The following is a 22,021-nucleotide window of genomic DNA, read 5'->3' on the forward strand; positions in this document are numbered from 1 at the left end:
CTTGTGTGGATTTCGTATGTTCAATTACAGTTTTACACAAAGATGATCCAATACAGATAAAGTGATTATTGGTAGAATTTACAGCAATCTACAGCTGAGATATGTACTTGACCAAAATGTATGTCATTCATAATGTTTGCTCTCAGCTGTGGACTTTATAAATCTGATGATCAGATGAACATTTAGCAATTGTTTTGGGGATTTTTGTATATTTACGAACACGTTTTACTGTATATTCCAACATAGGCTCTTTTTATGGGCTTTTCGTAAAACCAGTCCAGTTGATAATATTTAAAAACAAAGTAAATATTTCAAATTGTGAAGTTTCAAGTTTTGCAAATTTATTGAACTTTTACATCCAAAAACAAACTGGATCCATTCACTGCAAATTCAGACTTTGTGCAAGTGATCTAATACCGAACCAACACATACATTTTACAGGAATATAAACTTGTACAAATTGTTAAATTCAGTTATAATGCAGTAAATCATATCTCACATTTGTAAGAATCTAAAGCTAAAAAACAGATTATTCTCACATTTAAATGATAACTCGTCCTCTAGAGGTCAGTAACATACAACAAACTGAAAAATGGCTGAACCATTTACTGTAAGCTTATCAATCATAAGTCAGTGAGGTTTGATTGTCCAGATGATTGTCTATGTTCTTACATTAGAAATTATTTAACACGAGTTATTCCAAAAATGAATAATACCATTAAAATAATAATAGTATAAAAATGCATAAAATACTTATTTAACATGTAAACATTCTAACCATTGCTTTTTTTTTGTTAGTCTAATAAGAAATACATGATAAAGAAAAAGCTGTAACATTTTATGATTCATGTATATTTTTACAAAATGACTGTACAAACTATCATGTAAAGCTTTGGTCATTTTCTTTTGGTTGTAAAATCTCCTCTTTCTCTTCTTCTTCTTCTAATGTCACAGTTAGAATTTAGTTTGAGGCGGTGCCTATGAGAGCCGATGTACAATATGGCATTTCGAGAAATAACATCAATCTAATGGAAAACTGAAAGAGGGGGGAAACAATACATTGCCTTAGTGGGACATGTCTACTGGCTCTCTACCAACACACACACACACAAATGAAAAAAATCCACATCAGCTTGTCAAAGACTATTGTCTTCAAAAAGGTGCTGAAATCACCACAATTTCCTTCAAAATATTGTTTTTAACACATTCAAATACAGACCGCTACCATTGACCTGTTCAACTACCGTATAAGAGGATCATCTGTGCTAAAGTCTGAAAACACTTCACCTACTCTTAGTGATATACTGCTTCAAATACAAATAAATGAATAAAAAAATCACAAATCTCCAGCTTGCTGCCCAGTTAACCCATTATATCGTAAAGACAACAATGTTTCAAGCTGTTTACACTTCTGTAAAACTAAAAACACAACAGTTTGAGTCTATGCGTAATCTCATCACAAACACCCATGAATGCTTTTTGACAGAGACCAAAACCAAATCATCACTTTTACACAAGCTTTCCACGCATGCTCCTTTGCTGTAGCTTCATCTTTATAAGAACAGGGATATGTTACATAGCTACGTCATCTAGCTGTGGAGGAAACAGCAGCATTAAGTCATCCTCTGTGTCCATTCACTAATGGCACTTTTCAGTCTCATGTCTTCACTTTTTGCTGCGATAGTGGGAGGCCACCACCAGGTAGCTGTCGGAGGTGAGCTCCTTGATGTTGGGGGATTTGCTGCTGCTCACAGGGGACGTTTTACTCTCCACGCGGGAAATTTGGAGCATGCGGCACGGGTCGTGTTTGAGCAGGTAGCTCTCGAAGGTCTCCCAGCCTCCGCCGACTCGCACCATCACGTGCTTGTTGTGCAGCATCTGCAGAAGGCAACAGGATTAGGGTCTCACTTTGTGATGTTGGTGTGTCAAAGACGAGCTTTCATGGTAGTTGCAGAGACCTTCTATAGGACGAGTGTCATTTGGCTGATTGAGCCTTTGAGTTGAAGTTGAATGAACATTTAATCATGGCTTTGACGTCAAAGCTTGTTGATTGATGTGGATGGTGTCCCTGGAGGAAAGCTTTCTCCACCCTACGACCCTAATGCACTACTGACAAACATAAAGCTGATAGACTCATGTCATTGTCTATAAGACTCAGACACTTCAGTTTGAGAAAAATGCTCACAACGTTAGCGCGGAATATAAAATATAATATTTCCTAATTAGCACTCAAAACTCAAAACTGATGTAAATGTCACAAGCGGGTATTTTAGTCATAAATTCATGTATTGGATACATTTTGACCATTTCTAAAGTTGTGATTTGATGATGGTGGTGGAGGAAAAATAAAGGAACACCGGGTATCACAACTCTGTCTGATTGTGACATAAATTCTGGACCAAATGTTGTAACATGTCAGTTAATCTCATAAATAATGATAATCAGCCAAATGCTGCCTGGTGGCACTAGAAGCATTGTTAGGGGATCGCTAGAGTCATTAGGATTCATCCTCTGCGTAATATGAATGTCTGAAACAAATATAATTGCAATGCATGTCATTGTCGAGAGTTCTGCTACAACATAGAAATGTCAATCCGCTGGGAGAGGCGGAGAAAAAGTTCAGGAAACACCAGGGTCAGTATGGGTTCATCCTCTGGGGATGATCTACAAAACTTTCTGGCATCTGACCAAGCAGATTACATCACACCAAAGTGTTGGACTGACAAAGAGACAGACCAACTTCAGCATCCCCAGAGTCAGGCTGCTAACATGGCTTAAACACTTTCATCACTAAACAGCACACAACCTTAGAATTAAGTGCTCTGGTTAACCAAGGAATTACTGTATCTGCAGTTTTATTTTCTGAATCAATTGTTTTAATATGATGCCACTTGCCACGTCAGGGCACATTCTCAAGGTTGGCTACCATGGCAACGGCCCTCATTGCAATAAAGAGAAGAAATAAAACGTCTGTGGTATATTGGACGATCAGACGCTTGCTTTCCCCATAGGCTGTGCACATAAAACATGTCTGACTCACGATGGACGCTTATCGCCCCTCCACCTCATTAACACGACATTACATCTCTCCGGAAACAAGCTTCTTTACTGAATGGCCCTTTACACAGAAGAGTAAATAAACAGGTGATTGTCGAGGCTAGTAGGAAGCTGTATTCATGTTTTAAAACAGAAACAGTAGGAGAATGATTTAGCCAGAAATCCAAACTAAATAGTTTAAAAAAAAAAGAGTAAACGACCTCATGTCCTATGAGGTCTTTTTTGGAGTGTCACTGTCACCTCAGTATGGCCAGATATGAGACTTTTTGCCCTCCAGCAGCACAACATACAACATTTATAAGCCTCTTAAAAGAATCAATCTAGAGGGCAGTGGTGGGGCAGTGGCTCCAATCACCAGCACCAGGCCTCAGGCTTTGTGGCTGTGGACTTAATGGACCTGTGTGATGCAGAGAGGTTTCAATCATGATGCTCTGGGACGAGACCCTTGCAGGGAGCCAAGTCCCTCCTCAGCAGGCAGGAGAAGGGCAGGGGCCCGGGGCTGAGTTGGGACAGCACTTCTCACAAACACTGCGACGTTTCTCTGCTCTTATTGAAGCTACAAGCAGCTCATTTATTCCAGGAGCTGAGAAGGTCAGTCTCTCAGGCTGTGCAGATTATTGTGAAGTGAGACTGTGATATCTGCAGCACGTCACTGTTGTCCTCGCTCCCAGCTGCCTGCACACAGCGACCAGCCTTACTGTATTCATGTCTTTTCAGTAGAAGCAGCTGCTGCGTGGAAAAAAAAACCATGTGAGGAATTTTAATTAAAGCATTTTCACCGTGAAGAGAGTTGGCTGAGAGACAGAGGAAATAGATGTTCACCACTTGCTTTGTTTGGCCTGATCAAAAGCTGTGTCCCTCACACAGTGACTCATACCCATGATAACACATGGTAATACATGGTAATACATGTAATCTTTGTGTAATTTTACTCCTCTGTTTGCTCTGTGTATATGACACAGCGCTACCGCAGGTCGTTTGTTCCGACCGGTTAGACTTTCCAACACCACCATCAAATAATGTGCCACTATTCATATTCATTTCATTTCATTTTATTGCACTGGTCACTTTTTTCCATTCATCCCAAACTGTATTTATTTGTTTGTTTTGATTTGATTTGTTTTTTTTTGTGTATATAGTCTGTGTGTGTGTGTGTGTATTTATTCATCACTGTTTTTCATATTGTGTGCACCTTTTTGTTCTTTCTATGCTGCTGTGATGACCGAATTTCCCGACTATGGAATCAATAAAGTCAAAAATCAAATCTAAATTTAATCTAAATCTAATGACATATATTGCATGTCTGAGTTATCCCTCCTCTGTTGTTCATCCCGAGGTTTCTTTCCTTTTTGTTAAAACATTTTTTTTGGGGCGAGTTTAAGGTAAGAATAAAAGTGTCCTCGTTTGAACTAACGAGGACTAGTTCGAAACTGATTTGTGATGTTGGTCATTTAAATAAAACCAGACTTGACTTGGCATGAAATGTAGAGTAGATGCTGTACAACAGATTGCACTGGATCAACACTTTGAGCTTCTCACCATTTGTCCTTGGTTGCTCAGCAACACAGCGAAGGCTGAAGCATTCAAACAACGAAAAGGCATCAAATGATGCCAAATGTAGAGATTTACACCGTGTCTCATGTTACTCGAGCCGAAAAAACTTTTAAGTTGCAAATTAGAGGCTTAATTTTCTTACTAATATTAAAAAAACAGGTTTGTTCATCAAAACCTGACAATAATTGAGATTTTATTTGGTTAAGGGTTTAACATTAGTAGCTGCAATATAATGGGCTGTCAGCAGAGGACATCCAAGAGTAAACTCTCTTTTGCACGTCTGCACATCCTAAACATACCATCAGCATGAATCACATTCTTGGAGGTGTTAATCCTGACTGTGGGTTGCCAAGTAACCAGGATCCCAAAGGGACCGAGGCTACTTTTCTGATCTGTTAGCCTCCATTTATCTTTCTCAAATATCCTTCATCCCTCCACTCAAGAGAAAGTCTAGCACTTCCTGGACTGATAGATTCAATGTGATTATAAGATGTAGTCCACGCAACAGACAGTTTTGGGTAACAGTAAATAATTTACCAAGTAATAGCTTGGTCATCATATATAGAAATGTGTGCATGTTACTCTCTGGCATTGTTTCAGTTGCTGTATATGAGACCTCACAGCAAAGGCTGCCTCTCCAGACACAATGGAAGACTTCTATCCCAAAGCCATACCCAAGTATCACAAAACTGCCATATGCTGTGTGAATGAAAAAGAGTTTGCTTTGCCGTGTGAGAGTGTGTTGTTATCGCCCACAAACAAGACTGAAAATAAAAAAAACAAGGATGCATTTAGATGAGCAAAAATATAAACCAAAAGATTTTCGGTGTCCCTTTGTAATGTTATAAAATCTGTTGGTCCCATAAAAAAAATTATACTGATTCTCCACAATTAATGGAGATAACATTTCACTACTTGCCATTATATTTTAGTTTTATTCTAGTTTTACAGTAGAGATTCAGAGTAAAGGTATTTTTAGTTGAGTTTATTACTCCATATTTCAAAGGGGCATGTTGTACATTATGTAGTGGAGTAAAAACTACAATATTTGCCTCTGAAATGTAGTGAAGTAAAAGTTGTTTAAAATGTAGTTACTGAAACACAAGATGAGAAAACATGCCCCCCTGACCCACCTCAACAATGTTATACTGCTTAAAAAATAAAACCACTCAGGCACATTTTCTGCTTATAATATAAAACTATGAAATCAGGTCATTTACTTTAAATTAACATTTTTACCAGTGTTGTATCCCCCCCAAAAAAAATTTTAAGTAAAGAATCTGAATACTTTTCTGAAATTATAAAAAATTTTAGAGCACCAAATTATTTGCCAACACCAGATACTGAAAACCTCATATCATATTATCCAATATAATATACTCACACGTATAAAAAGCATTTTCTCCCCAACACGGTATCGACCCTGCGACTGTCTTTCCACACAGAATTGATTCACACACCTGCAGGGTGGATCATCCGCGATAAGTCTTACCTGTAATACACATTGAAATAAACGTTTTACAGATGTTTCCCCTGCATTATCAAAAAGTAGAAGCAAAACCAGAGGTTAACCACCAGGGACTTACAGCATCATCCAACAGCTTCCCTGTACTTTTTTTGCTAGAAGTCACTTTGGTCGGAGTCGGAGTCGGGGATGGGGAAGGAGACGGGGAAGGAGATGTAGAGGGCGATGGTGGGAGGAGCTGAGCCGAGGGCACAGGTGACAGGGGAGGTGGAGGTGCCTTCTCTTCTTGTTCTATCTCTTTCTCCAGTTTTATAAGGCCAGGAGGCTCCACGTTGTACCTACGAACAAAGAGTAATGTCATTCTATAAGTATAAAATCAAGATATGATCTGAAGAAGTATACTGGAAGGTAGTCAAAGGTGAACTGTGATAAGCAGAGAGGAAATATCAAAAGCAAGAACATACCGTGATGCTAGCCGGCCCAACTCTAAAAGACAGAGGCACACTTCTCGTGGCTGCTTATGTAGAACTACAAGGAGAGATCAGTTTTAGCATTGGGTAGTCATAGGGAGACATTGTACTGTATGAGGAACAAGGCGATGAGTGAGGGTGAGATGGACATAAACACAAGCTCGTGAAACTACATGCATTTAAACCTCCCTTTCCTCTGCCATCCTGTTCGTCCCAAATCAAATGTTAAAGAGTATTGTTCAGACTTTAGACATACTGTACATCTACACTCGATGTGTTAATTCTAAACCTTAACAAATATCAAACCAGACAGCAAATGGTGAATGTCACACAGCACACCATGCATTATAGACACAATATCCACTGCATGATAGCAAACCTGAAGTTCTTACATCTACTGCTGAACTGATAAATCCATCCAAAGACAGGAAGGAGGAAAGAAAGAGAGAAAGAATGAGAGAAAGAAGTCAGCTGATTGTTGTTTGCTGAAGTATTTTCACAGCATTGTATCACAATTACATGTCCACTGCATTTGAAGGGGATTAATAGTTCCTAATGTGTGAGCAATGTGGCATTCTGAAATTATTTGCAGTGTTTAAATTGCTTAGCGATGGTTGACCAACCTCGAGTCAGAATTACAAGAATGTTATTCTAGTTATTTCTGTTGTACTGGCACAGTCACATACTGTACATCTAATTAGAAGGACATTTCAGTCCGGACATAGCTGCAGGCATATTTCTGTGAAATTACATGCGAGAAATCTTTGCAGTAGATTAGAGAGAGGCAGATAAAACACTGGCTGTGTGAATGAGGACGAGAGAAAAATATCTCCTCTCTGAGATGAGGGAAATATTTGCATAGTGTTGCCCTACTTTCTCACCAACTCACACCCTTCTGTCTGTGCTCCCTTTTGTTTTGCTCCTGACATTTTGTGCATGAGCACAGCATTTGAGATGTCCTTATTGTCGGGGAGAGCTGCTCCAACCACTGTGCTCCCAACAGACTGCTGCCCTTGTGAGCTTTGTGTGGATGTCAAAGTGGGTCTCTGAACCTCTGAGGGGAGGAGAGGGAAACAGTCCAACCTGCGTGCTACTGTACCTGCACAATCAGCCCATTCACAGGAGATAGAAATCTGAGTCCATTGCTCTGGCAGTGCCAGTGGCAGTGGAAGACCAACAGTGTTGTATCTCTGTTTGGAAACTGATGCCGGTTTATGAACCCGGTATGGCCTACATTCAGATTTTTTTTTGCTTTCGGATGTTTACAGAAGACAGAAAACAGACTCACCTAAACCTTCTGACTCAAACAGACATGTTTCTCCCACTCCAACCTCACGACACCAGGCCAGGAAGTTGGCTGTATTGTCCCGTGCAAAGAAGGAGCCGGAGGGAGCACTCTGGCGACATGGTATCCTCCGATAGGGAATGCTCTGTTACAGACATAGAAAAGTTAGTCCACAGAAATCTACCTAAGACGGAGAGCATCTCCTTAACTTCACTGATAAATAGCACTTAAACCCTAATTTGAAAATGATCTTTTAACTTACTTTGTCAAAGAAAGAACCACCAGAGTGGCTCGTTCAGCCCAAACCCCAGTTCCCATCAAAACATAGCGCCACACACTCTTCATCTACACCGATGTCTGCTCCATCTGCTGAGGCTCTGGTTTCAGCCCAAGATCAAGGACCTTTTCCATACAGATCAATATGGGAGATGACGGGTTTAAAAACTGGGGCTACTTTACCAGGCCTTCTATGATTTGGGATCAAATGACGTGCTTATGAGTTTCAGCCCCCACACGGTCTGTTCAGAGATTTATGCGCCTTGCTGTGGTTTTATACAGGATATGTGTGTCTGTGCTTTGTGAAAGGTGCAATGAGCTCATGCTGGAAATATGCTAACTTTTGTGAGTATTTTTTTTTTTCACTCCAGGCTCTCCTTTTGACTTTCTCTGGGATCTTTTGTGTCGTTAAATTACTTTGCATTCCTGGAGAAATAATGTTGGCTACAATGCTCGTGCTGTTTGATCTAACAATTAGAATGACGTGTAATTATTTCTGCTGTGGCTTGCCAAGTGGTCTGCACCTTTGTATCTTTACTAATTACACAGGAGGCAGAGAACATCTGGAAAACATTATCTTCACAAATGTGGGAGTGAATAGTAAGGACAACTTTACTTGAATTGAGCAATGACAGCTACAATAACCTAATTTTCTTTCATTCTGAAAATGTATAAGCTCCTCGTTCCTACACACGTTAAAGGAATAGTTTGACATTTTGGGAAATATGATATTATTGACGTATCTGTCTGTTGACCAAACAAGACTCAAAAATGTCTTCCGTTCAATGTCACTTCTCCCAAAACATAAACCTTTTGAAATTTCAGTAGTGTCGCGATACATTTGACCAGTTAATGGTGGCTGTAATGAGCTCGGCACATGGCAGTACTATGACAAGAAATTATTATTATTTTCAGTCATCTTTAGTTGATGTTGATTGATGTAAACGGATGGGAGGATGTGTGAGAGACAGCATCTACAAAGAGCGATTTATTGTTTCTCTCTGCTGCTATCCCTTCCAGTAGTCCCACTTCACACACATGAACTTACAGCGGGGCTGGAGCACAGATGCAAGTTTCTCTTTTAAGTGGTAAAAATGTAACATTAAACAGCTACAGCTCATAAAGTACCAAGATGAGCTGAAAGTGTCATAGGATGAGATACATGTTTCAGTGAAATAACCTGGAAAACATTATTAATCTTTCATAGCTCAATAAACTGTAAGCGCTCAGTGTGACACAAGAGCCTCTAATGCAGACAAACAGCTATAAATCATGCTCAATATCATCATGTAGCTCTGCTTGATTTTAAACCCTATACGTTGTCTATCTGTGTCAGGACTCCTCTGCTCCCTCTTTGTTGGTCTCCACGATCAATAGGCTCCTCTATTTCAGTAGCTCCTCTGCCCTCCCACAGTTATTGACCTCAAGTATTTCCTCACATCTGTGCTGCTGCACTCGATCAGGAGACCCACCGTCATCGCCACAGTAATGCCTCAGTGCAAACATCAACAACTCTCACTGAAGAAGCAACAAAAGAGCCTTTTGCTTCTCTTCCCTCTGAGCAGAAACATGACTTAATCAATGTTTCCCCAGCTGGAACCATATCGTCACACTGAGCAACAGACATCGGCTCAATGTGGAAGTAACATAGATATCTGTTGTAACTGCAGATATTGAAAAAGTTGAATGATGTTGTCATATTCAACACAGACTGAGACACATTTTTAACTTATGGAGTTGGGAATGTGTCTGTGGGATTTCTATGGATTGGAAACAAGTAGAAATATGTGGCAAACATCTTCATTTTACATTTCCTTTGACATGCCAGTAATACACCGAAGACATCAAACCTATCTTGAAGCTGATTCAATCTTAACATTTGCACCTCAATAATTTAGTTTTCTTACATTATACATTTGCACAGATTGCTTGAGTTAAATTACAGGTAACTACTTGCAAAGTTTAGTAAAATTCATTAAACCCTTTCTTAAGGCGCACAAGAAAAGAACATTTAACGTAGTTCTCCCAAATCTCACAGGGGTTGTGGGGCCCCATCAGTTAATGTGTCCTTGCTCTCCTTATTTTTTTTTCTTTTTGCCCTGTTGAAGGCTGCAGGCCCCCATCCCCCAGCTCACTCTTTGTGCACTCCTTTCTGAAATCATGAAGTTGGAATTCATGGGCATTGCCGATCTATCAAAACCAGTCAACTAGTAAGATATATGAACAGAGAGAGCCTCTGTTCATATATCTGAATTGACTCTGTCCTCCAAATGTTGTGCTATCAATGTCTTTGAGATAGGAGGATTTTAATAGGAGCAAGATTTATATATTTTTTATTGATCTTTTAAAGAGAAACCTAGTATCATCATCAATCTACTAGTTTCCTGTCTCAGTGAGAGGCAATCAGAGTTCAATAGTGTTGTCTCAAAGCAGTCTGGTCTCAGGACATGACAGAAAAAGTGTCTTCTGATGGATAATTCACATGGTAATACACAAAATTGATTTGATATCAGGGGAGCTGTTAGAACAGTTAAGACCAACATGGCTGTCAGTCAATCTGATTTAATAAGTCGCTGCTTGAATGATGTTTTCCCGCTCAGAAACAATCCTCTGCGAAACCATTCAAACTGAAAGTTGGTCTGGGAACACTTTCAGCTAAGATTTAGCTTCCAGATTAGTGTTTTCACTGTAACCTGTATCACGCCAGATGACGGCAATCCTCAGCTTTCTCTGTACCTTGCTGTTGCAATGGGCAGGCAGGTCTCCATTACTGTGCCTGAACTTCCCCTGTAGTGTCTCAGCCAGCTGGCACAACAGGAAGCCATTGTCTAACCGATCCATGAAGCTCTCAGCGGTGATTTCCAGACCTGAGCCGGGGACACATAAAGACAGGAGACAGTCCAGCACCATAAATCCATCATAATGTGCTCATTTAAAAAAAGATATACAGTATAAAGACATAAAACTTAATCTCCAGGTCACTCCCACCTAAAGCTGAAGGTGAATGTTGTTGCCTCTCAAAAACCCTTTTAATGATTGAGCCTCTCTTTTACTGCTGGGTATGTGGCAGCTCTGTAGAAGCCAAATGTTGAAATTTTACAGCATGATTTGTTCAAATCTGGGGGGATTTCCTGGTAGTACACCACGGGAGGGCAAAGACAAGGACACATGAAAAGGGGGCTTCTGTTTGTGCACGGTAATGCCTCATTATCCTGCACAGTTGCAGCGATACATTTGTGATCAACATGTGGTGTCCAGTTGACTGACTTCCAGAGGGCCATTCTTTCTTACTTAGATCATTGTGAAATAGGAGGTGGTGGCAGGGGGGTGTCTGTGGAAAGAAATTGGAGTGAGTTTTTTTTTTCTTTTATCCCTTTTCTGTTTCTTATAGGAGGAGGGGTTTAGGGGTTCAATGCTTAATGAGTTCCAAATGTTGCAATTGAGCCCAGAAAAGAGAGATTGAAATCTTGAGAAATACTCAGCGAGCTCCTGTCTTCGGCTCTTAGACCCTCGCTCGTCGCTGTGTGAGGAAAATATATTCCAGAGCTCAAACACTCAAATAAGTTGTTTAATTCTTTCAAACTCATATCTCAATAACAATATGACTCAATACTTGAATACACCTCCCACTCAATCAGTGAACAGTGACACTCCTCCCATTATAATGAAGCAGCGCCTTGTTTCTCAGAAGTTAAGTGTACTGAGTTTACAAAACCAACAAACTAGTTCCCTGCAGTGTATTACTTCTGACGTCTTTGAGTCCTTGATCCGTCACCACAGCAGACCAGAGGTTTCTGGTTCAGCTGGTTCCAGTGCAAACACACAGACTGTCGGAGATAACATGGATGACACTTAAGTTGTTTTAAGTTGTTCACTCACAGACAGGAGTCCATTTCAGGAGCTTAACTGGCTTCCAGTTGATTGGAAAAATATTTGTTGGCCTGTACAATGTCCCCTGGAGAAACTCCCAGCCATTAAAGACAACTACACATAGTTTCAATGAAATTTTGAATAACTAACATTGATATTGTTGCGTATTGGTAGACAGTCCTCCTTTTAAAATCTATAATACCTTAAAATGCTGATAAAATACTGGTTACCGAAAAATTTGCCTCTCAGAAATTCAGCAAATAATTGTGTAATTCCTACATTGGAGCAAAAAATGAAGTGTTTGTGTTTCACCTGAGGTTTAAACCAATGATAGCCACATGTATGTAGGACTACACATTTTCACCATGCACTTGTAAAAAATATCAAATCAGCAAATAAATCATTCTTAGTCTAAAAAAAACATTATTGATACACAACCATGAATGACTTAGTCCACAGCACAGTGATTTATCATGCAACAGCACAATGCTGATGCTCCTGACACTGCATATTCTCCACCATTGGCTGTGCATTATTTAAGGAAGGTTAATGATGTCCATTACTCATTTAGGGTAAATCTATTCGGAGGGTGTGGGAACACTGAGACACAGTCTGGTGAATTTAAAATAGTTTGTAATGGGGTTCAGATTGATTCCAGTCCCCTGCAGAAGTGTTTACATCAGCAATACCAGTTCAGTTAATGTTAGAGACAAGATGAGGAAATGTGTAGGAAGTTATTTTTAGGACAGTGTTTTAAATGAATCAGCAACAGCACCTTGTATTTTTTTTAACATAGAAATTTTGCTCCCTTCAGCATTTATAACACTTTGTTCACACTGAACTATAATAATACATGAACATGAAATATAACCACTCCTTAAAGTGTGTACGTCACTGAAAGAAATTCTTCAAATACAACCAAAATGTAGACCCTCTTTGGCAGAATAAATTACACCTAAAAAGGTAAACAATTAAAAAAATAATAATTATCAGATAATCCTCATGCTGATTTATCTTCAAAAGTTTCCCTTGACAAAAATATCTGATGTATTACAAAGCAAAAATATTCAGATGGAGTTTTACCAGTATAGATGTACTTGTGAATTGCATTTGAGCATAGCTTACCAAGAATATTAGACAGCCACAGGGCCAGGTCCTCCTTCATGGGCAGCAGGCTGGCTTCATGTCGACTGGAAAGCCACTGTTGGTACTGCTGCATGTCTGTCAGGCCGGGGCCGCTGGGCTGTTTGGGGCTCAGGGAGCTGCACATGGTTCCCTTTTGATGGCCTGAAGGCAGGACAGGAGAAGGATAGGGCACAAACATTCAAACATGTCTATATGCATGTAAGGTATCCGTATAAATATGGAAGTGAACAATATACGTGACCCCAGTGTATACACAGTAAAAAAAAATCGGTAACATAAAAAAAAATTAAAGATCTGATTTCTTAATTTTGAATCTTACACCACTGCAATGGATTTGAAATGAAGCAATCAAGATGTGATTGAAGTGTAGACTTTCATTCTTAATTCAAGGGGTTTATAAAAAACAATGAACTAACCCTTTAAGATTACAGCTGTTTTTTACATCCGTCCATCCAGCCTATCCCAGCTCTGTTTTTTTTACATCATCCCTCCATTTTCACAGACTATGAAGTCATTGAACAATTGACCAATAAGCAGTTTGATGGCCAGGTGTGGCGTGTTCCCTCATCATTTCATGACAAAGGTACTGGAGTTGATTCTGAGGGTTGACTTTACATTTAGTAGCTGTTAATGGGACCTCTTGATATGATTTTTTTTAAGCTAATATATTGTAATTTTAGTCATGTGGGGTTTGTCTTCATAACTTGGAAAATGTTGATCTTCCCAATGGCCCAGCTCTTCCCTGTGTGCCTTTTCACTTTCTACATTATGTTACACACCTATGAGCTTGCTATATTGTTAGCTTCTGTGGTTTCGAGATGCTGTCCATGTTGCTGTTGCATAGCAATGATGTTTCTCATGACTTGACCACTTGAACGCAAAGCATATGGTGCACACGACTTCCCATGTTGTAACCCCGAGTTCCATCTAAACGCATATGTCCAAAGAGGTGTAGATGTAAGTGAAAGACGCCATCTTTAGGCTGAAAAACATCAAAACAAACCTATCACAGACATAGAAGAAACTTTAGTGGCTATACCAACAATTTGGTGCAGTTTTAAAAGGAAGGATTGCACTGGTGACGCTATATTTCATAAGAGAAGTTGATGCTTTTTGAAAAGGAGTCTATTGAAGCCTGAGGTTTTTTGGTGCATTGTCTTCACTTTTCACACCCAGAGACGATACATTCATTTTTATATACCACCTATGAAAAGAAACCCTTCGTAGCATCTGGTTAAAACCAGATGATAGAAGAAGTAGGCCTGTCATTGTCAAAATCAAGCAATACCTTCATTAGTGTAAATAGGGGGTTTACCATAAAAATTAAAACCACAGGTAACACTCAAGAACAGAAAGATTAGACTTTGCCAGAAAACATCTAAAAAAATCTGGCCCAGTTCTGGGACAAGACTTTTTAGAAAGATGAAACCAAGATTAGCTTGTGCCAGAATGATGGGAAGAGAAAAATATAGAGGAGGAAAGAAATGGCTTTTGATCTGAAGAACACCACATCATCTGTCAAACATCATAGAGGCAGTGTTATGGCATGGGCCTGTAAAGTCTGGCTGCCAATGGAACTGGGTCACTGGTGCTTATTGATGATGTGACTGCTGATAAAAGTGTCAGGATGGAGTCTGAAGTGTAGAACTACACTTTCTACTCAGATTCAGTCAAACGCTACAAAACTGATAGGAAGGATCTTCCCCAGCGTAGATGGATAGTCACCAAAAACATAACGCATTAGCAACCTAAGAGCTTCTTAAGGCAAAGAAAAGGAGTGTTCATAAATGGCCGACTCAGTCACAACCCAGTGGAGTATTTTTACTTACTGAGAACAAAAGTGAAGGCAAAAAGCTCCGCAAAACAGGCAGCAATTAAAGGTGGCTGCAGTAAAGGCCTGGAATTGACTGTGAAGAAAGCAAAAATAATCCTAATATATTTATAATCATATTAATTTGTCCAATTGTCAGTGGAAATGGACGGACTATGTAAAGAAATCGATGTATTTTCCCACCGGTTAATGCAATATTTTTGTTAAACCTACACATCAATCACATCTTAATTACTCATGTTCCAATGGTGGCGATGTATGGACTCAAAACTAAAAAAAATTGTGTCACTGTCCAAACACTATTATTTCCAGGCCAATATTAAAGGTGCAACTAATTGTCATTACTGATTCATCTGCTACTTATGTTTTAAATAGTCTTCAAATGTCATACTTAACTCACCAACGGTTGTACACTCAAACATATTCAGTTGACAATCATAAAAAAGGAGACAAAACTTTGATCAGTTTAAACCAGTCTTTTTTTCTTGAAAAATTATGGAAATGATTCATTCATAATCAGAATAGTTACATAAAACATTTTCTGGTAACTGACTAATCAATATTTTCAGCTGTATACTTCAAATACAGTTTAGCTCTTTGGGAACCATGAACAAGGTGAGCTATAGAGGTTATATTTCATGATAACAGAGGAAATCTCTCAAGGAAATAAAGTACTTCTGATTGTTTTTGTTTTGCAGGAATGATAAATTAATCTAAATGATCATGTCCTTCAGTAATAGCTGCCATTTAGGCTCCACATTCCCAAAATAAGAGGATCAAACTAATACAGTAGAAAAGGGATCTGAGCACCTTTGTCCTCTTGGCCAATTCCTGGTGTGGATTACAATCCACCTGATGATATCAGACAGCACTGCTCCTGACCACTTCTCCATTGAACAAGAGACACTTTGATACCAGCCAGACTCATACAGTAGGACTTTTATGCAACAAACACCAGCACAAACAAAGAGCCCCTTCAGATTACCTTACCAATCATACAGTCTGTAACAATCCAATGCAGTCTATTTTGCAGTTAGCCTTAAACTATAGCTTGAGGGATAGACTGCATTTCACATCAATATTCAGAGTGATATTTAACAGCTGCTTATTTCCTGCAAAGTGAAGTCATTGAGTAAATGAGAAATTTCTCAAAGGCTTTTCCAATACCGTGCGACAGCGTGCCAAATGTTCGCTGTCTGAGCTGTAATGTGAAAATCTTTCAGATTTCAGTCCAATGTCACTCCACTAATGGATTTGTCTCAGAGAAGAGTGACTAATTGACAAAACAACTGGGCACCAGATGAGACCTGAGTGGAGGAACAACACACATCAACAGCTCTGCAGTTAATATTCACTATTTTAACAATATAAGTTGCAATTATCTCTAAGTACCTTGACATGGAAACATTATGTGACGCTGACAGGGAGCAGAAATGCTGGCATCACAAGGATACGATGAGTTTTTATGCAAGGCTTAAAGACTGTTGCAGTGGTCAAGGGATTTTATTTAAAATTTCATAAATAAGAAAATATAATAAAATTGGCAAAATCTTTTTCAGAGTTCTTTAACAGTGTGTTCTTCTAATAAAGTGGTTAATGATTCTCTGAATGGAGGCGCATGAGCATCTGTAATAGACATCTTAGCTTCTCTATTGCTACAGACAACCTGACATGACTGCTATGACATTTTATTCTACTTTTTTAATTCTTTGTCATTGTTAAGTTCTTTGTCCAGGCTGCATTAAGGGAGCAGAGAGTTGCTTGATCCTGATTCACACACGTAGAATGAAATCTAATTGCATTTTAAAGGTTTTGTCCCCAAGCTGGACACAAGCAGGAACATCTAACATTCACCACGGCATGCAAATGGCAACAGGATAGTTGATGCAAATTGCAAGAAGAGCTTATTCAAACATGGAAAGCTTAGCTGCTACGAACAATTCGTTCATAATGTGATGGCTGAAAATGTCCTCTGAATACCGAGGGAGTGTAACACAATGTGAGGAATCTGACCTTTAAAGCTTTGCAACATTTCTAGGTCCCTCTGGAGTCGACTGCAGCCAACTCACACTGCCGTGCCAAAAAACTGGACATCAGGACCTTGATGTCCGACCAAGGTTGTTATCTTCGTGAAGACAACAGCTAGTCGCTGCATACACACGCTCAAACTCTGGAGCTCAGCACTCACACCCAGGTGCGACATTCCCACGTCCACTGTGGTGAAGGCTGGCGGACAGAACAAGGGCACCGGGACAACGTCTCATGTCTCACAGAACAAGACGTATTCATACAAGCTCATCCACTGGTGTGATGTGTAAATACAAACATGGGTATTTGACATGCGTCATTGGGCAACCTGCCAAAAGACTAAACCACTTGTTGTTTGTGTATATATGCATCTCCAAAAAAGAAATTCCCGATAAAATGAAAGATTCCCATATGGCATTCCCACTTGATGAGAGGTGTTTTTCATTCATTGTTTTAATATATATATTCAATTTTCTACTCATTTAATCTCAATGTTAAACTTTTTTCAGACATGAATAAACATCCCGCTGCATTTGCCCCACATTTTCCCAGGAAAAATCCCTGAAGAAGCTGCACCATCTTCTGAACTTGTGGTTGTTATTTTCAGAATCAGGTTCAGACTCTGATGTTTCTAGAATCAGAGAGAGATAACTTTTCTAGCCCGAGGATACTCAACAGAGGCATAATAAATATACATTTTCTCAGTGTGAGAGGCCTCGTGACTTTGGTAAAGTTGTTATAACATGCCACGGTTGGCTGCAGATTGCTCCAGGAAAGGCGTACGGATGGGAAATTTGACTGCTGAATCATCGCAATTAGAAAATACAAGAGCGGCTCTGTCCTCCTGACCCTCGCCACCCTTCATGCCTATCTCATCCACAATAGTAAACTGCTCTGGTGGCTGATTTGCTCATTTAAACGAGGGAATTCTGCATGTTTCTACTGCAGATAAGTGCTGTGTGTTGTGAATGCATTGAGTGCTGTCTTCAGGTATCAGATTGTATCAGCGGCTGTGGTCAGTTAAGTATAAAATCTACAACATTAAATATCAAGAAAAGCAGAATATGCTACTGTATGATCTAAAATAAAACAAACAACACAAAGCCTGTTTACATACTGTCAATATCAAATCACACATTAACGCTGTCTTAATGTGGTAATGCACAACATGCAGTGTCTGTGAATTTGCACTAATTTATTACAGATTGAATAATTTCATAATCTAATGCTCAGGCCTTCAATCATAGAGCCCTGTTGTAACATTTGCAAAATCAACAAACAGCTGTTCACTCAGAAAATAAGCACAACCTGCTTTGTCTAAATCTAGTGCAATGACTTGGTTTTGGATTGTGTTGTATTGGCCTCTTAAAAGCAGCAGACTTCATTTACAACTGTAATAAGACTTTTAAGTTGTCTCCTGTTTTACAACTCACACAAATAAAGACAGCCACAACAGACAATTTACCACTCTAGAAATAGGAGGGAGGACGTCTGGTGAGTTATGCCTGAAATCCAGCTGAGCACTCACTAGTTAAAACCAATGAAGTGACTGAGAGCTGCTGCTGAAAAAAAAAAATAGGCTATAACATATTCTGTGTAATTAAAGATGCCTTACATTACTTTTGAGAGAAATATAAAGTAAGCAAAGAAATACCATCTTCCTGTAAACTGTCAAGATGTGAGACATAACTAAGCCCCAACTTTTAGATAAGCTTCAGTTATTACATTATTCTGCAAAACACACGCCCCTCTCGTGAGATGAGCTATAAAACGCATTTACAGCTTACTGCCCACAATCCCAAACTTAGGCCGAATGCGCATAATGACCAATAAGAAAACAGCGAAAATGTGTTGAATGTGTCCAGAAAAGCTCTGTGCTCACCCTGGGGGTTCAGCTCCTTGGTGCGCACCTTCCTTTCACTCGTCCTCTGAGCAGCTGGATCCCAGTTTTCATGCTTTTCACAGCGGTGCACCAAGCCACAGGTTAGGCTCCAAAACACTGAACCAATGTGGACCGGGGAGGTCTTTCTCGCTGCGCATTTGAGATCTGACTGCGCACACACACATTCACATCGGCTGCTCACTCGCGCTGTTATTGCATGCTGCTGATTGGGAGGGAAGTTGGATCCTGCTGGCAGTGCCTCCCTCTTTGTTTTGTCTTAATGTGATATTTCTGTACTGAAGTCAGCAGGTCAGACCAAGTAATTATGTGCTTCGATACAGCTTGATATCACCGATTTGAAAAAAATATTGATCCTTAAACCCCTTATCCTTGAATCAAACATTTTGTAAGTAGCTTACTAAGTTTGAATGACACCTTTTGAATGGAAGTAATTCATGACGATAAAGCAGACAATTGTACATAAATTATAAAAAGTTGTTACATAAATGCAAGAATGTTTTTTTTAAGCTGTTTGTACGTATTTTCAATAGTTTTACCTATACAATAGAGAAAACATAACAAAAATATGTATGCAAACAAGAAAATAAACGTAAACTAAACGATACAATCCAATTATGTGCATAATGAGCTATTTTCGCTTCGTAGCTCATTTTTGTGTCAATCAGTTATTCGATGGCTTTTATTTTGAAGACAATAAGACGAACACTCCACAACGCATGCGCAACAGTAAAAGCGGCACAAACCTAACCGGAACACATCTGGCAATAGAAAACTGCAAGGACAAGTGAGTTTACTTCAAAACAGAAGCTTTGTCTGTGCTAATGTGTAATAATCACTTTTTGTGTAACGCTGTCTGGCACAGAGAACCACGTTGGCTTAAAGGAAACTCGTTTTGAAGCGTGTCACCGGAAGTTCTTGTTTCCCATGCTGCTTTCTTCACTTGGGCTCTGGCTAACTCACTAGGTCGGTATTGTGACAGCAGGTTTTTTTTTTTTTTTTCCTCGGCGGCAGGGGACGGTTTGGGTTTTAAGGTTGTGTTTTTCCTTCGGTGGGTGTCAATCCCCCCCTGGAGCCCGGAGGCTGAACTCTGAAAGCGGAGAGCGCCACATGGAGGCGGTGCTGAAAAACCTGGCGAGCACGGTGGAGCTGCTGGCCGTGGCTGAGCACAGCGGCGAGGTGAAGCAGTGGAATAAACCAACTCTGTCCAGAGCGTTTCACTGGGCCCTCTACTGCGAGCACGTCTTTTCCAGGTTTCACAAAAACTCCGCGATAAGCAGGGTCATGGAGAAGCAGCTGCAGCTCACTAATCAGAGTCTACGAGATGCACTCCCCGGATATAATGAAGTCTCCTTCTCAGACCTCTCCCGGTGCCAGCACCTGTTGGTAGTCGGGCTGTTAAACAATGCTGAGCTGCCCAGCTCCATTATGAAGATACTCTTTGACACAACGAGCCCGGTAAACCTCGTGCGCAGTGAGCATGAGGACGTCACCGGCTTCTGCAGCCACATCATTCAGTGCAAATCGGCTTATAAAGTCCTGAGTCCTCTGGCTGACCCGTCAGCTGTTGGTGCTGATGCTGAGGTGCAGGGGGAGATGCTGATGGAGACGCTGGGTGCTCTGCTGACCCAAGGTAGCGACGCCCGCCAGGCGGGGAACTTTTTAGCCTCTGTCCTTCAGGGCTGTGAAGGGGCAGCACAACATTTTTGTCTAGTCATCGCAGCAGCTCTGCTGACAACAAAAAACTCGGCTGCACAAACCGCCGCTCAGGATTTTGTGCTGGACTGGCTGCAGAATGAACACGGTGTGCTGCAGGACATGTGCTCTGCACTTCCGACTACAATTCTTGTAGACCTGGCAAAGGAGCTCCAGAAGTTCAGAGATGGATACTGCGACGTGCTAAAAAAGTGGGCCTCAGATATGGAATACAGCTTAAGTGACGGTGAATGGATTCAAACCAGCACAAACCCCACGGTGTCCTTCCAGAAACTGACAGAGCACTTCCTGGCCTTGTTTGAAGCTCATCCCTCTCTGAAGGGGAAAACAGAAAAAGAGCTCCACGATCTGAAGATTTCTGATGGAGACTTTGATGTCAGAGGTCTGAGTGTGTGGGGTGACCTCCTGTCAGCACTGAACAAGTGACTGCCAGTCTTTGGATTTCTATTCAAGCAAAATTGGCTGTAGGGGTTGAGGCTTCATTTAACATGTAGGAACTTTTTTGAAGGGTTTTGTGGGGTGGGGATGGAACAAAAAACATTAAAAAAAAAATATATATATATATATATATATATATATATATATATTATTTTTTTAAATAATTTTTTAAGTATTTTTATATATATATAATTTTTTTTTCCCCAAACAGGAAGGTGTAAAAGTATTTAGTTCTAAAATTCAGGTATCTAAGTTTTACACATGAAAAGAGACTTTACACTTCGATTGGGTCCTGTTGTTCAAGTTTCTGTTCCAGTTACATTTTTGACACTTTATGCTGCATCCTTTTTAAGTTTATGAAACATAACTGTATGCAGACAAACAGAAAGACATGTTGGTTAAAAGTCGAAATATGATTAAAATGTTAATTTTTGTGGCTCTGGTATGGCTGACATTATGTTCCATTAATCTTTTCCACATTATAAATTCTGCAGTCAAATTTTTGCCTTGTGGTACTGCAAGTGCTAGATTTCTTTGTTTCAGGTTAGATATTTGGTTTGGCCCGATGGTTTTATAAGCAGTAGCCGTGTGTTATCTTACTGATTTAAATTGAAAGTAATTGTCAGACGGTTAACACTTGTAAACGAGTCTCTAGAGATTCAGGTTTTATTTGGTATCATAATATCCTACTAACAAACTATTAGTGTTTTATTGTTTAAAAATTATTAAGCAGGTGTTGATTTCTGAGAACCTGAAAAGGTCTTAAGTTTAGTTTCACATGACGCAGATCTGCAGAAAGACAGACTTTGGTTGATAATGAATTGTTTTCAAGGGCAGTCAGCTATAAAAAGAAATAGCAATAAGCAAAGGGAGAAAAAACATTATGTATCCAATTCACCCTTCTCTGACTGTACACACCTAAAATGATTTTTTTGTTTTGTTTTCCCCCACACCATCTGTCAGCATCCTAGAGCTCAATACAACC

At 39.8% G+C, this 22,021-nt stretch overlaps 2 protein-coding genes across 2 annotated transcripts; one reads left to right on the plus strand and one right to left on the minus strand.

The window, feature by feature from the left end:
- Window positions 1–316: 316 nt before the first annotated feature.
- Window positions 317–19,022, minus strand: LOC138626520 (growth arrest-specific protein 2). Its single transcript, XM_069708212.1, has 8 exons — window positions 18,865–19,022; window positions 13,103–13,264; window positions 10,844–10,974; window positions 7,835–7,976; window positions 6,541–6,604; window positions 6,198–6,414; window positions 5,996–6,103; window positions 317–1,878 (listed from the first exon to the last, which is right to left on the minus strand). Exons 2-8 carry the CDS (start codon window positions 13,245–13,247, stop codon window positions 1,666–1,668), a joined length of 1,020 nt encoding a protein of 339 aa, XP_069564313.1. The 5' UTR covers window positions 13,248–13,264; window positions 18,865–19,022; the 3' UTR covers window positions 317–1,665.
- Window positions 19,023–19,646: 624 nt separating this feature from the next.
- fancf (FA complementation group F) lies at window positions 19,647–21,103 on the plus strand. Its single transcript, XM_069708106.1, has 2 exons — window positions 19,647–19,669; window positions 19,897–21,103. Exon 2 carries the CDS (start codon window positions 19,993–19,995, stop codon window positions 21,022–21,024), a length of 1,032 nt encoding a protein of 343 aa, XP_069564207.1. The 5' UTR covers window positions 19,647–19,669; window positions 19,897–19,992; the 3' UTR covers window positions 21,025–21,103.
- The last annotated feature ends 918 nt before the right edge of the window (window positions 21,104–22,021 follow it).

The sequence above is a fragment of the Brachyistius frenatus genome, unplaced genomic scaffold (assembly GCF_029030835.1).
Source record: "Brachyistius frenatus isolate BFR_SWC_R1_liver_20210118 unplaced genomic scaffold, ASM2903083v1 Contig_74, whole genome shotgun sequence".
NCBI classification, from domain to species: domain Eukaryota; kingdom Metazoa; phylum Chordata; class Actinopteri; family Embiotocidae; genus Brachyistius; species Brachyistius frenatus.

Coding starts and splice junctions, on each gene's coding strand:
- LOC138626520 (XM_069708212.1), bottom strand. CDS start 13,247: ATGTGCAGCTCCCTGAGCCCCAAACAGCCCAGCGGCCCCGGCCTGACA. Junction 7,977..10,843: donor CTGCCCATTGCAACAGCAAG/GTACAGAGAAAG, acceptor TGTCTGTAACAG/AGCATTCCCTATCGGAGGAT. Junction 6,104..6,197: donor GGAAGCTGTTGGATGATGCT/GTAAGTCCCTGG, acceptor TGTGTATTACAG/GTAAGACTTATCGCGGATGA.
- fancf (XM_069708106.1), top strand. CDS start 19,993: ATGGAGGCGGTGCTGAAAAACCTGGCGAGCACGGTGGAGCTGCTGGCC.